The sequence below is a fragment of the Bemisia tabaci genome, chromosome 4, assembly GCF_918797505.1.
Source record: "Bemisia tabaci chromosome 4, PGI_BMITA_v3".
Lineage (NCBI taxonomy): Eukaryota > Metazoa > Arthropoda > Insecta > Hemiptera > Aleyrodidae > Bemisia > Bemisia tabaci.
Genome location: NC_092796.1, coordinates 20,703,284 through 20,717,434, shown reverse-complemented (window position 1 = coordinate 20,717,434; position 14,151 = coordinate 20,703,284). Strand labels below are relative to the sequence as shown.

The 14,151-nt window shown below is 38.6% G+C and overlaps 1 protein-coding gene across 2 annotated transcripts in view; it reads left to right on the top strand.

Annotated features, from left to right (window-relative positions):
• LOC140224443 (uncharacterized) overlaps window positions 1-14,151 on the top strand; it is a 56,662-nt gene that overhangs the window by 18,706 nt on the left and 23,805 nt on the right. Inside the window, exons 2-3 of one of the 2 annotated variants that reach the window (XM_072299470.1) lie at window positions 11,891-12,004; window positions 12,828-12,929. In XM_072299470.1, the coding sequence (XP_072155571.1) occupies window positions 11,891-12,004; window positions 12,828-12,929 (216 nt within the window). Of the gene's footprint in view, window positions 1-11,890; window positions 12,005-12,815; window positions 12,930-14,151 lie in introns of both variants that reach the window. The other variant, XM_072299469.1, reaches the window with a different exon arrangement.

Sequence of the window (14,151 nt, the reverse complement as noted above, 5' to 3'; positions counted from 1 at the left end):
AATTTGAGGAAACGCGAATAATGAAAATTCCAGAGACTGTTATCTTTCAAATACCCTCTAGTTTAAGGAAAGCAATGGTATCAACTTTTTTTCCTTTATTTGGCCAAGTAAGAGCAATAATTTGCTGACTTTAAAGTTGTCAAGCGGGACGCCTTCAATCGTTGGAGTATGCGACATCACATGCACAGGATTAAGTGTGCTGTCAAAAAATGAAGCCGATGTGAAAAAGCGCTCCTCCTTTGGGATGCTTTAGTAATGTTCAAGGTCCTCATCCTCAAAAAAGAAGTATAGCTGTGAATAATTTTAAATTCACGGAGTCGAATAAGTTGGCCAACGGAACATACAGATTTCGGTGTGCGAATAAAAAATGTAGTGCGAGTTTGTTAGTGGACGCCACTGTGAAATTTACTATCGAACATAATCGCTCGGAACACAATCACGAGCCTTATTCGGAAACGGACATAACCCTGCAGCAAATGAAAGTGTCATTAAAACGAAAGGCCTCGGATAATTTGAGAGAAAAACCGACCTCTCTTATTAGGAAAAGTTTACTTTATGATAGTGGCAATAGTGGTGATGAAATGGGTGGTTCCTGCAGACTAAGGCAGAAAATGAGGGACTAAATATAGTCTATCACCTACCTCTTTTGTCCATTGAAACCACCCACTTCCACCAATAGGATCCCTTCGTATCAATTTTGTCTTCTTTGTCTAGAGTTTTCTTTACCAATTTCAAAAATCAACCCGCAGGCGTCAAAAGATGTGTTCCAAAGCCGAGGGTAGAATTTTGAAATATTTTTGAGGGTAGAAAAATTGGATTTTTTTTTTGCTTAAAAAAAAACAACAATAATAAAAACCTGAGAGAGAGAGACAATTCTCTTCTCCCAATCATAAATCAAGAATATTGATGATAGGGCGCTGTAAATTTGTGGCGTTCTGATTACGGAAAAACTTTATTTTTACAATATTATCGAGAACATCGACACTTTCTTGTGGATTCGTACCTTTTCTTGAAATCAAGTTGATTTTTTCCCCCGCTCATTCAAGATCAAACGCGCTTACTATGGAAAAAAATAATTAATACGTTTTACTGCGATTTCCTTAAGATTCCATGGGATCTGAAAAATGAAGTCTATTTTTCATCACAAAAAGTGAGTGGAGGGTATCTGCTTTAATCTAAAAAAAAAATCATCCGAACTTACATTTAGAAGTCCGGCTGAGAACCGTGAGAGGGTTGAGGGATTTAATAAGTGGCTCGCCGCAATACACAGATAATTTTTTGGGTAATGCCCCCGATAGGCATAAGTTCTACCCACAAGAGGTGTTGTTATCGTCCTTCAGCAAACTTTTACACCGCAAGGCTACACAAAAAAAGGAGAGAAAAAATAAATGTTGGTTTGAAGAGAAAGTTGACAGTTTGGTGACAGGGGTTTAAAAATAAAGAAGAAAAAGAGGGAGAAAAAACAAAAACCGTCAGAGCGTATTACAGAGACAAGGGTAAAAAACTAGAAATCACCATTTCCCGCGCACAAAGCGGAAGGAAGCAAATCAATGAATGATAGGGAAGAAAAATCAAAGGGAAGAGCCACTGAGACGGAAACGTGAAGACCGAAGAAAGGTCTACAGAAGTGGAGGGTGTAACAACGCAGAAAAAAACAGTTACAATTATCGTTCCGTGGCAAGGTGTGTGTAATGGATGTAACTTGGTTTTTTTTTCAGGGACTTCCCGAGTATACATCCGATTGTTTTCGAGTTTATTGAAAAATTCAATGACGTTATCGCGGAAATTAATCGCATTGAGACGCATGGTTTACAGAAACTTTTGAGAGGTTTTTCTCTTCGTTAGGACAGTAAACTGAACCGGACGATTGATTTGAACATATCCTGAAATAATCCCGACTGATATAGGCGCCAATATTGAAGAGACAAGGGTTAATCGCAATTTCGTATGGCTGTCTATATATGATGTCAGGCTTTTATCCAATTTCTGTTCTAAATTCATAGAAATACCGTTGAAGTTACCATTCGTTAAAAAATACCAACAGTAACTTCTTGAATATTAATGATAGTAAGGCGTTTTGAAGCACTTTAATTCATGTACACATGAAATTTTTTCGTACTTCCACCGTCGATTCGTGATATTCTCTAGGAGAAGGAACTTTTAAATTTTCATCAAAATTTTGAAAATTTATTTTTCCATATACTCTTGCAAAATATATTTTTAAGGTCTCTAAGATCCTTAGTTTTTGAATGAGAAGGAGAAAAACGTAAAGTTGACTCAAATCAGTTGATTAAATCACTTATTTTTACAAAAATACAAAGTCGAAAAAAAGGGCACAAAAGTGAACGTCTGGAAAATTGCACAGAAATTTTCACCTACAATAGTATAAAGACGATGGTGCGGCGATTTACAGAGTGGTTTAAAGATTATTTGAATCGTGTGCGTAAAAAATATAAATAGAAATTTTGCTAGGTAAAAGAGGGAAAAATCGAGAAATATAGCAGAAAATTACATTTTTAGCTCTCCTAAGAGAATCAGTGACAGTTACCCTGGCCCTTTTCCTCGTGTTATCTTTGATAAAACAGTCAAATGATAGAGTCAATTTCAAAACAGTTCACAGCATTGGGTGAATTTATTCAAAAGTTGGCAATCCACGATGAATGTCTGGAGTAGATACGTCTCTTCTGCGTAAAAGCGCCCAATTGGTTTTGCTATTGCGTTCTAAGTTTTTACGAAGAGCATTCGCTCCAATCTTTCTCCGCTGATAAAGTATATGCTGAACAATACATGTATTCTCGTCATTTATAGTCTTGATGCTCGAAGGGGCACAACACAATTTAGGTGCACAATATTTGCGTTCTCGTCGCTCCTGTTCGGAAATCGTTTTCCCTTGCAGGCTATGAGAGGCACGTAGAATAAGTGCGGAAGCTATTTACCTGAATCAACAAGGGTTGTAAATTGTGAGTCAACACGAATTTAAAAGTGTACGCTACCAAGCGAAACCGTGCCAAAATATCCGAGGCGGTATATTGCTCAAATAACCAATAACGCGTGTGTATTGATTCTTCCAATTTCCATGTCATCCCAATCTTCCTCAGGCGGAAAAAATGATAAGGAAGTTTGATGGGCTGTCAACAATATCTTTCCTCTGAAGAAATAATGTATGCTGGCGAAACGTGCTCTATTGATTCCTTATTCCTAGTGTCCGGTACTTCAACCTAAAAACTTCTAACAGCTGTCTCGTGATTCCGGAAATTTAAAAATTTTTGGGTACAGATTCCCGGTACCAAAGATATTCGAGAACCATGTTTAAAGCTTCTCTTCAAAAATAAGGTATTTTCAGTATGGATTGAATTTGAGTGACTTTTTCGCGATTGTTCGGAAAAATGCAATACAATTTTAAAAATTAAATGGAAACACAAATCAACTTTGAACTCGAATATCCCAAGAGAGCTCAATTTTTTTTATTTTTACGCCTAAATTCTGTATTAAATTATTTATTAATTTTCCAATTCCTCTACCGTAATACCTCTACATTGACAAAGAAAATAAAAATACAAAATGGAGGTTGATAATATATTCAACAACCAAGCATCCATCTTTACCTTCTCTGTATTTTCCTTTCTACACAAATTGCGGACGCTATCTATCCTTATTTCTTTTTTGTTTGTAGGTCGTTATTTCTTCCAAATAATCCATCAATTTTGATCGATTTTTTGCCATAATACTTTACTGCCTAAAAGGTCTTAAATAAAAATAATTCCTGTTGCATGTACATAATATTCCAGCAAATAGGTACGTAATTCAAGAAATGTACTGATCTAGCCCAATTTTTAATTACTCAGAAATATAGGTTCATATTTCTTAAACCTTGTGTTCTAAGACACAAGCGCAATCCCATTAACTCACTACTTCGCAAAATTACTCATTCAAATTTCTACTTACCCTATATCATGTTCTAGGAACGCGTTCTTGGGCGAAAAAGGTTCAAATAAACTGCAGCGTTGAGGAGAATATCGAAAATACTCCACATAGAGAAAAAGTTTCTCTTCTCGGGAAGACATAAGTGATCAAAGAAAAGACGGGAGTATGAAAATTGACGGGGGTTTACTCCTCTAGAAAGAATGCAAAACTAGTTTATTTGCGAAAAAAAAAAGGATGAGGAAAAATTCATCCGGAAAACAAGTATAGAGGGCAAAAATTTGATAATAAACTTTGAGGGTTGGAGATTGTTTTTGAAGGAAGAAACAACGAGTACAACAAGGAAGTGGAGAGCTGAAATCGACGGAAAGGGCTGCTTATAGAACCGAGTTAAACCAAGATGCCGAGAAGAAAGCGGAATTAGTTTAGAGGGGTAAAATCGCGAGTAAAAAAACGCGAAGATTAGATCGATCGGAAGTAACTCTGGAAAAATTATACGTGCACCAAGCTGATGTAGACGCAAGCAATTTAATTTTAACCGTAATGTGTAAGAGGAGCCCCTTTGTCTTGAATTTTTTCGTAGAGGAACGCTCAAAATACATGTCAATGTCCAAAGTGCGAAATCACGTACATCCAACGCGGCGTTTCAAAACCTATCCTATTTTATTGTTTGAAGAGAGACATGCCAATGTTAAAGGTTGAAATTCAAACAGAATATTCCACCAAGAGAGAAGAGAAATCAGTGAAGTTTTCAAGAAATTACGTTGACTAGTTTACATAAGAAAGAGTTAACTATGACAGGAAATCTGCAACTTCGCAATCGGAGATACGTGGCTCCACGTTTAAACAATCGATTTACAGAAACTATTTAACTCCTTCGAATGCTCAAACTTTAAATTATTTATTTGAACCAGACGGCCAAAACTTGACAGAGCAGCGGGAGAGTGAGACAATTTATTGGAACCAGTCATTCATAACATCACTGTCATTACATAGTCCAAATCAATAAGGCTGTATCTCCTCATGATTATTCATTCATCCTCCACACATACTCCACCATTCAACAAAAACCTATTAATCGCAATGCTTCATTCTTACAGTTAAAATTTTCAACTGTACGTCACAGTCATGTAGAGAATATGTAGGTGTATTTTCATTGATTCGCAATCAACAAAACGCTTTAGTGGGGATTTATTTATTTATTCACTGGTAAAAAAAAAGCTCTTGGTTCAAGAGTGCAGCTTATCTTGTCGCCGGATTTAAGAGTCTGGACTCTTGTTTCGATGCAAAATCCGCTTGAATCAATGCAAAATCCGCTTAAAACAAGAGTTCAAGACTCTTAAATCCGGCGACAAAAAACTGCACTCTTAGGTCATTGCACCGCGGCATTGGTCCAAGAGGTTTTTTTTTACCATTGTTTATTTTTAAGAAAACAAAGCAAAACCAATAAAGTGGTGTTGCGGAATTTTTGCTTCGGACGTTAGCATAGTTTTCCGAACTGACGTTCGGAAAACTAGGTATCGTTTCTTTTGTCGACGATTTGGCAACAGAGCATATCAGCGAGTTTTGGTGGATGCGGGGGTTAATCACCACAGCCTGGCGGCGTGGAGAGCGGGCTCATAATTAGATGATTGGTTCACGTGGGTGTCATGATCTAATTTCCTACCGTGAATTGCGCCAGTCGAATTAGATCCCTGCAACAAATGAGCGGCTCGGCCCTTTATACTGAAATTTAGTTTCCATTTAATGGGCTCAAAGCTCACTCTTCGCGCAACTCCTTTTCTAGGTTGGTAGGGCTTTGTAAACCACATGTACAAAAGGGGCATGATAGGTTTACGTATATTTTTGACAAATTGTTATCAGTGTATATGAAAGAACTAAACGCCATTTACTCACTGAAAAAAAAAAAAACTTATGGGCTGTATAGATATTCCGTCCGTTCCGGGCTCAAAGGCCGAAAGTTCCGGGTACTGGGGCCGTAACTTCGATTGCTCCGGATGCTACGCCCAGAACTCTTAGCGTCTGAGCCCGGAACGCGGTCGGTATGTCTATATAGCCCGTAAGTACGACTTCCACGGCCGGAGTTTTTTTTCAGTGCTTAAGACATTTCTTTGGAATTTCCGTTGATCCGTTAAGCAGATGTATCATCCGTTTTATAGTATTTCATGCCGGCGTGAAATCCACCGAAAAGTACAGTTAAATGGATCATCTATTCTCTGTCTATGAATAGAATTTCTTAAGATCGTGGTATGTCCTACAACGGTGGATAGCGCACGGTGCCCCTGAACTCACTTTAAATGCGACTTTGATGTACATCAAAAATTCAAGTTGGAGGTTGTAGTGGGGTACCCCCTGATGGGTTTTTGGGCAATTTCGAAATAGGTTGTCGGAGCTCCTCGAAAAATAATCGCATTTTTGTGGTTTTTTAGGGGTAAAATAGCAAAATTGGCCTCAAGGCGACAAATTAAACCCCCTCTCCCTCATCCTTGCTTTGACCGATCTGAATTTTTAGTATGTTTTTACCTGGTATAAGATGGGACTTTTCTGAAATTTTCATGCCCATACAATTTTTTTTGCTCCCGCGGCAGCGTTGCCAAGTTGCGGACTCCAAAAATATCGAATTTAATGATAAAATGAAGGTTTCGGAGTGTGATTTCCATTCAAAATCAAAAATTCAAATTGTAAGTTGTAGTAGGGTACTGCTTGATGGGATTTTGGCCAATTTCGAAGTAGAGTGTTTGAGCTTTTTGAAAAATAATCGAATTTTTGCGGTTTTTTAAGGGTAAAATAGCACACTGAGCACGGGGCGGCAAGTTAAACCTTTTCTCTCTCATCCTTGCCGTGACCGATCTGAACTTTTAGTATGTATTAACCTGGCATAAGATGTGACTTTTCTGAAATTTTCATGCCCATACAAAATTTTTTGCCCCCCGCGGCAGCGTTGCCAAGTTGCGGACTCAAAAATATCAAATTTGATGATAAAATGAAGGTTTCGAGGTGTAATTTCCTCCAAAATTTCACGAAAAATGTGCAATCTGAGAGTTTTCGATAAGAAAAGGCATATTTGAACAATTTAGAGTTGCAGTGTTGCCAGCTTTCGATTTAAAATTCGTCAAAATGACCCAAATCACGTTGCAACGTCAAGCGCTGGATTTTTACTTCGTTCAGAATTGGTTATTACGGTTCTTCTGTACTCTATGCATTTAGGTACCATGAAAATTATGCCATTACTTACTTGATGGGTGCAGCTAACTCAAAAAGAGAGGCCGGATAAAGCGATGAGTCGGGGGAAAACGAGCGGTTCGGGTTGACAGAAAGTTCTTAAATCTACTCCATCACCAGAAAGTAGAATTTGAGAACTTTCTCCCACCCCCCAAACCTTATCCCTGTTGCAGTCAATCCTTTGAACATCTTATCTGAAATTTTGCCCCCGAATTTTTCCCAAAAACATGAAAAATAAAAACACAAATAAAATGGGTGGATAACAACGATTCAAATAACGCTATGAAGTCCCTGAATTCGACCTCCTCTCATACAGCGGATTGGATAGTTCGAATACAGAAAACTTCTTACTGTAAAGAAAATACCTTCGACAATTTAAAGAATAAAAAAAATTACAAAAGATCACAATAAATTTGAGTAATGTTGAAAATAAACTCCCTCATCAAATTTGATATTTTTGAGTCCGCAACTTGGCAACGCTGCCGCGGGGGGCAAAAAATTTTGTATGGGCATGAAAATTTCAGAAAAGTCACATCTTATGCCAGGTTAATACATACTAAAAGTTCAGATCGGTCACGGCAAGGATGAGAGAGAAAAGGTTTAACTTGCCGCCCCGTGCTCAGTGTGCTATTTTACCCTTAAAAAACCGCAAAAATTCGATTATTTTTCAAAAAGCTCAAACACTCTACTTCGAAATTGGCCAAAATCCCATCAAGCAGTACCCTACTACAACTTACAATTTGAATTTTTGATTTTGAATGGAAATCACACTCCGAAACCTTCATTTTATCATTAAATTCGATATTTTTGGAGTCCGCAACTTGGCAACGCTGCCGCGGGAGCAAAAAAAATTGTATGGGCATGAAAATTTCAGAAAAGTCCCATCTTATACCAGGTAAAAACATACTAAAAATTCAGATCGGTCAAAGCAAGGATGAGGGAGAGGGGGTTTTAATTTGTCGCCCCGAGGCCAATTTTGCTATTTTACCCCTAAAAAACCACAAAAATGCGATTATTTTTCGAGGAGCTCCGACAACCTATTTCGAAATTGCCCAAAAACCCATCAGGGGGTACCCCACTACAACCTCCAACTTGAATTTTTGATGTACAACAAAGTCGCATTTAAAGTGAGTTCAGGGGCACCGTGAGCGGTATACTGAGGGTTTTTCCAAGGGCAATTTCTTCCTTATTGGTGGACGCGGAACTACGCGTTTGGACGGATCTTATCATTTTGGGCGAGTCTATACGCTTAAACCGCATCAGAGAGCAATTCTGGGACCAAAGCAACTGACCCGTTTTTGTTGTTCAAAAACTTAATAATGGACCATGTCGGAAGGGAAGCGTATGTAAAAGGTACGTACAACGCTCTGAAAATAATCGCAATAGAAAGTTAGATATGGTGTCTCAACGAACTGAGTGGACCAATAGGTTAAACCGAAGGCAAATTTTTTCAGCTTAAATTCTAAAATTCAGAAATCTATTAATGGTTAGAAAAAATAAGCTCTAAAACGTCTGTATTAAAGATGAGCTCAGCCGTTTTCTATGTAGGCGCGTTTTTGTGAGGCACACTAAAATCCATTATTTACGCCGCGTTGATGAAGGGTATGCCACGGAGGTAAAAAAACATTTAATCAAAATATTTGGGTTTATTCAGACATAAAATTATCACAAACACTTCAAGAATTTATGGGCTTTTGATTTTCTTCTTTAAGTTCACTTTTTTTCTGAAATTTTGAGAAGTTAGTGGAAAATCTTGATATTCATTCTTTCTTAGTTATCGATCGGCTTCATGTTTGAGTGTGTCGAACTGTTCTTTCGGCGGAATTGTTCCTCCTCTTGCCTTCAAGTAGTCAGGGCCATTGTCCCAAGCCGAAGGTAAAACAAAAAGGAAACTGTCTGGAATAGATGAAATTCTAAAGATTATTTTGCTATTCGATGTACAGAGATCGGGTAGGCTGGAACATTCCTCAACATGAATAGGTAATCAATTAGAGGGGTCAGAAAGACCATGATTATTCGTCAAATTGGGGGCGCAAGTCTCTTTTCCCTCTATGAAAAGTCGCTTATGAAATAGAGATAAAGGAATTAGAATCTCACCAGGCCACCTATGAAAGGTTTGATAGTTTTCTTGAGGCTAACGTGGCACCGGTGATATAATTTTTTTTTTGCAATGGTAGCGCTTTTCGGATTTTGAAAAACCTAAAAATGCGGTACACCCTGCCCCTCTCCACCATCTTGTTGCTGAGCTGGTGCGCCATTTGAACGCATTGCCACTAGTATACTAGAATTCTAGAGGCACGTTGAAAAAGAAAGGAAAAAAACGCTCCCTATCAACTGAGTGCTTAAGAATATTGAATACCCCGATTTCTTTAGATACACGGAGAAAAAAACTTCGTGCGGGGGACACGAAGTTTAGGTCATATGGATCTCTGAAGTTTTCGGATTGAGCATCCGAACACGTGAGGTCCAGCTGCTGAGGTTTCGATCATACATCTGAAAACTTCAGTTCTTACATCTGAAATACTTCGGGTTTCACATCCGAAAACTTCGGTTCTCACTTCCGAAAACTCCGGATCTCACATCTGAAGTACTTCAGACGTAAGAACTGAAGTTTCAGATGTGTGATCCGAACCTCGACAGCTAGACCTAAAGTGTTCAGATGATCAATCCGAAAACTTCAGAGATCCATACGACCTAAACTTCGGGTCACACGCACGAGGTTTTTTTCTCCGTGTATCTCAAAAAATCGGGGTTTTTCAATATTCTTAAGCACTCAGTTGATAGGGAGCGTTTTTTTCTTTCTTTTTTTTCAACCTGCCTCTAGAATTCTAGTATACTAGTGGCAATGCGTTCAAATGGCGCACCAGCTCAGCACCAAGATGGCGGAGAGGAGCAGGGTGTACCCTATTTTTAGGTTTTTCGAAATCCGAAAAGCGCAACCATTGCAAAAAACATTTATAGCACCTGTGTCACGTTATGTCCTTGTCCCTCAATTTTTCTTGGGGTTATTCACGAAATGGTCTCTCTGGCAACTGTTGAATCTCGCTCCTGCGAAAAAAGCCGATGGCAGCCAGGATACGGAGCTGAAAGCGCTGAAAAGCGAGATCACCAAGCACGGAGAGAGACGAGGGGTGGTGGGGGGAGTGGGGGTGAATGAGACCACATAACCATAATTTCTGGGTCTGGGAAACAGACGAGGCGCTGCCGCAGCGGGGCTCGCCGCTGGCGGAGTCGCGGGTGCGGTTTGCCGCCCGCGCCCGGGCCCACACAGTGTAATTGCTTTCCGCCGCGCCGAGCAGCATCGCCAGCAACTTTCTTATGAAATATGCAGTTTCAATCCAACAAGCGTCTTATGAAAACAGCCCAATCAACCGATTCTGCCCACAGTTAGCGCTCCTTTGCTTTTCTTTAATGTGCCCGCTGCTCCCGAGGCAGCCCCGCCTCGGTTTACCATCATTTCCATTCCGGTCGCCCTGCCTCAGTATATCTTCCGCCAGCGATGTTGCCAAATCTTCCTCCGTTATTCGTAGAGGCATACCTGCACTAGAGTCCCTTTATACCCAGAGTTACGACAGCTCACTTTTGGTTGGGCTGAAAGTGGCCTTAAAAAAAATCCAATTCTGATTGGTTCTCCCTCATGGAGTCACAAACGAGTGCACCAAGATGGCGGTGACTCGGATGTAAACAAAAATAATGAGAATATTACCTAATTGTGATTTATCAAGAGTAAATTGTTATTTCCATCGGTCCAAAATGAATAGATTAAGAAATTATTCACAAAGCAATCTCATTTTCTTTTTAATTGATCAATTTTGTTGATGTTGTTGTTTTTGGATGACAGACATTGCAGGATTCCTTATCCTTATCCCTCAATATCGTACATTTGGGTGCACTCGTTTGTGCCTCCATGGCCAGCCAAGGCCGGCTGCCAGTCAGCTGATAATCGAGTTGTCTTAACTCTGGGTATAAAGGGACTCTAACCTGCACGGGCACACGGGTTGAAAGTGGCACAGATTCCAATAAGTAGCAATACATAGTAAAATTATTACAATTCCACAGGGTGTTGTGTATGTTGCCTCGCTCCTATTTGAAGGGGCCCCAGCTTCCATTTATTGAAACTTTTTGCAATATTGAAATAAGTTGCAATTTTTCATTGCATTGAAAATTGCCTATCTTTCTGACATATAGAGCTAACTTTTTTGATTGTTTAAAACCGGCATAAATCGATTAAGCGATGTAGAAATATTCCAATTTAATTGTGAAAAAAATTAAAATTTTATTGAAATCAAATTGCGATTTCAATATTTTCTTTGTGCCGTGCTACTTAGGTAGTTCATATTGCTATAAAGATGAAACTTCATCGTTGGTTTCAAAAAAATCAGCCACGTCAAGCTGCTAAAATCACTATGTACCGCTGGAGAGTCACCTTAAGTAAGGTTTAAACACTGTTGAAAATGCCAGAGTGAAAACCGAAATGTATTTCTACACGGAATCAATCAAAAGTATTCCATGCGGTTAAACAACCAGGGTGTTATGCCATGTGTTCTAATGTTCTATGGGTCAAAATAAAAATCCCCACCCCCAACTATTTTGAGGAAAATCTAAGTCGGTTATGAAGCCAGGAAACACTCATTCTATGTATTTGAAAAAACATAAAGAAAAGGAAGGGTACATCTTAAAGGAAGCATATGTTTGTGGCTGATTTACTCTAGTACACAATAAAGTTAATGGATTGTTTTTGTTTCAGGGAAGAGTTTCACGTTGACGATTATTTTGAACTCCTGTCCTCCACAAGTAGCAACGTATGCAAAAGCCATCAAGGTCACAGTTGATGGTCCTAGGGAGCCTCGCTCGAAAACAAGTGAGTTCGCATTGTTTGAATCTTATATATTGTTTACGAATAATATTTTTCACGGAGTTATTTTTCCAATCCCCCAAAAGGATCTAGTTTAGAAAGAGGGAACCAAGTTTTCAGAAAAAAAGGAATCTGATTGTTGCAACGAACCAAGGTTTCTTAGAGAATAAAAAGTCTCTTCTTTTTTATCTCCTATAAACATATAAGCATTATGATCAATCACTTGTTCAATAAATTAATGAATTTCATAATATTTTATCTAAGTTTCCAATGTCCAAATTTGCTGACCACAAATGACTCATTCCTGAGTCTGAACGTCTCGGATTTTTAGTGTTGTATTCTTGCCTTGTTTCTCGTTCTTTCCCCGAATGAAAAACTTTAAGAACAAGACAGATTGAAGTTTGGTCTAGTGATTACACTCATGAAAGTGAAAGGGCCGCTCATAATATATGTAACGCTCGGGGGGCGGGGCGCTGAGCCTGCGTTAGGAGTGCATTACAGGGGGGAGATGGCGTTTTGGAATGCTTTACCTAATTCTAGAATGGGCGCGTAAAGCCGACTTTTCAAAAATATAACATGAAAAATCAACGTGAGGTGACAATTTTTCATCCAAATTCATCACAAAACGCCAATTTGAGGGAGAGAAAGGGTCGAACAAAATGTTATGTAATTCTTCAGGGGGACATAGGACTATACTTCGGTTGCATTATAGGGAGATAAAGAGTAAAAGATCCGAATTTCAAAGTTACGTATTTTATGGGCGGCCTAAGCATTTGTTTCTTTCAATTGTATTTCCAGGGGATCTCATTTTGCATAGTTTGTTTTTCAGGGCACCAGTCATTCCATCCGTTTCACTTTGCACCAAGAGCTTTTCCATTTGGGACCCCTCTCGATCCTCAAAGAGTAGCCGATTTGCCTTTTAAACTTTCTGGTAAGCACTAAAAACTTGTATTCTTTATTTTAGACAGTTTGAAAGAATGATTTCGGCAGCAACATTCAATTCCAATTTTAAAAAAACGCCCTGCTCGTCTTCTCGGATGAAGGGTGCTGGGTGAGCGTATGGGGGTAGTTGTTTTGCAACAATGTGTCATGCGATATTAAATAAGCTGTAAAAATAAGATGCATGGGCCACACTTTGGCAGGACGCTGTCATTTTAATGATACGCTTCACCGCCTATATCAATAAAAAATAATATCGGTGGATCCATCAATCTGCTACGCGGAAGGTGTGCCAACTATTAAAAATCAACTATCAAGAACGAACCTTGTGGTGATCTGCCTAAACCGACTTGTTTATTTTTTGTTGTATGATTAAAAATTGGTAAGATCAGTTTTACTCTCATTGGCCATGTCTTTAAATTTTGATAAATAAATTATTTATTTTAGATATCTAAACAAGCGAGCACCTTATTGGTGTCGATACCACTGTTTTCAATTTAATGATCTTTTTCTGCCTACTTTGTGTCTGTCAACCGAAGGAAAACCTGTTTCAAATTCCTATTTAAAGGCTTACTTTGAAACTCATACACTGAAAGAATGATACAGCTGTTTGTAGAGCTCATATACAATGATTTTTTTCGTTGAAAGTTGGTAAGTTCAACAGAACGGCTTGAGTAATTTTTAGAGGAAGACTTAAAGTTAAAACAATTTCAGTTTAAAACCAATAACGGGTTGATCGAGTTATAGCTTAAAAGAACACTAGAATGACCGTGAATCAAAAATACTTACGGAGGCTCAGTGGGCCAATTTACGTCTCCTACATGAATTGTGTGGAACTTTCCTCGATTATATTTAAATCCCGGGCCTTACCGGGGAACTTTCGACTTTCCTTAGCAATAAACTGTTAGGCCAGTTCTGAATTAGTAGTAAACTTCACTTGTTTTCTCTTCAAAATTTTACGTAGAAAAAGATTCACAGAATGGAATGTTCGGAAATCAACTCCTAAACGAGATACTAATGATTATTTTTAACGCAGATCAAATGGAAGTTAAAGTATACAAAGGACGTCATTTGTGTTTTTGCCATATGATAACCAATGTTGATTGTAAGCAATTATATCTTGTTCAGGAGTTAATTTCTATAGACTTCTCGTTGGGTAAACCGCTTTCCTCGTGAAATTTTAAAGAAAAAGCATGTTGCATACTTCCTTAATT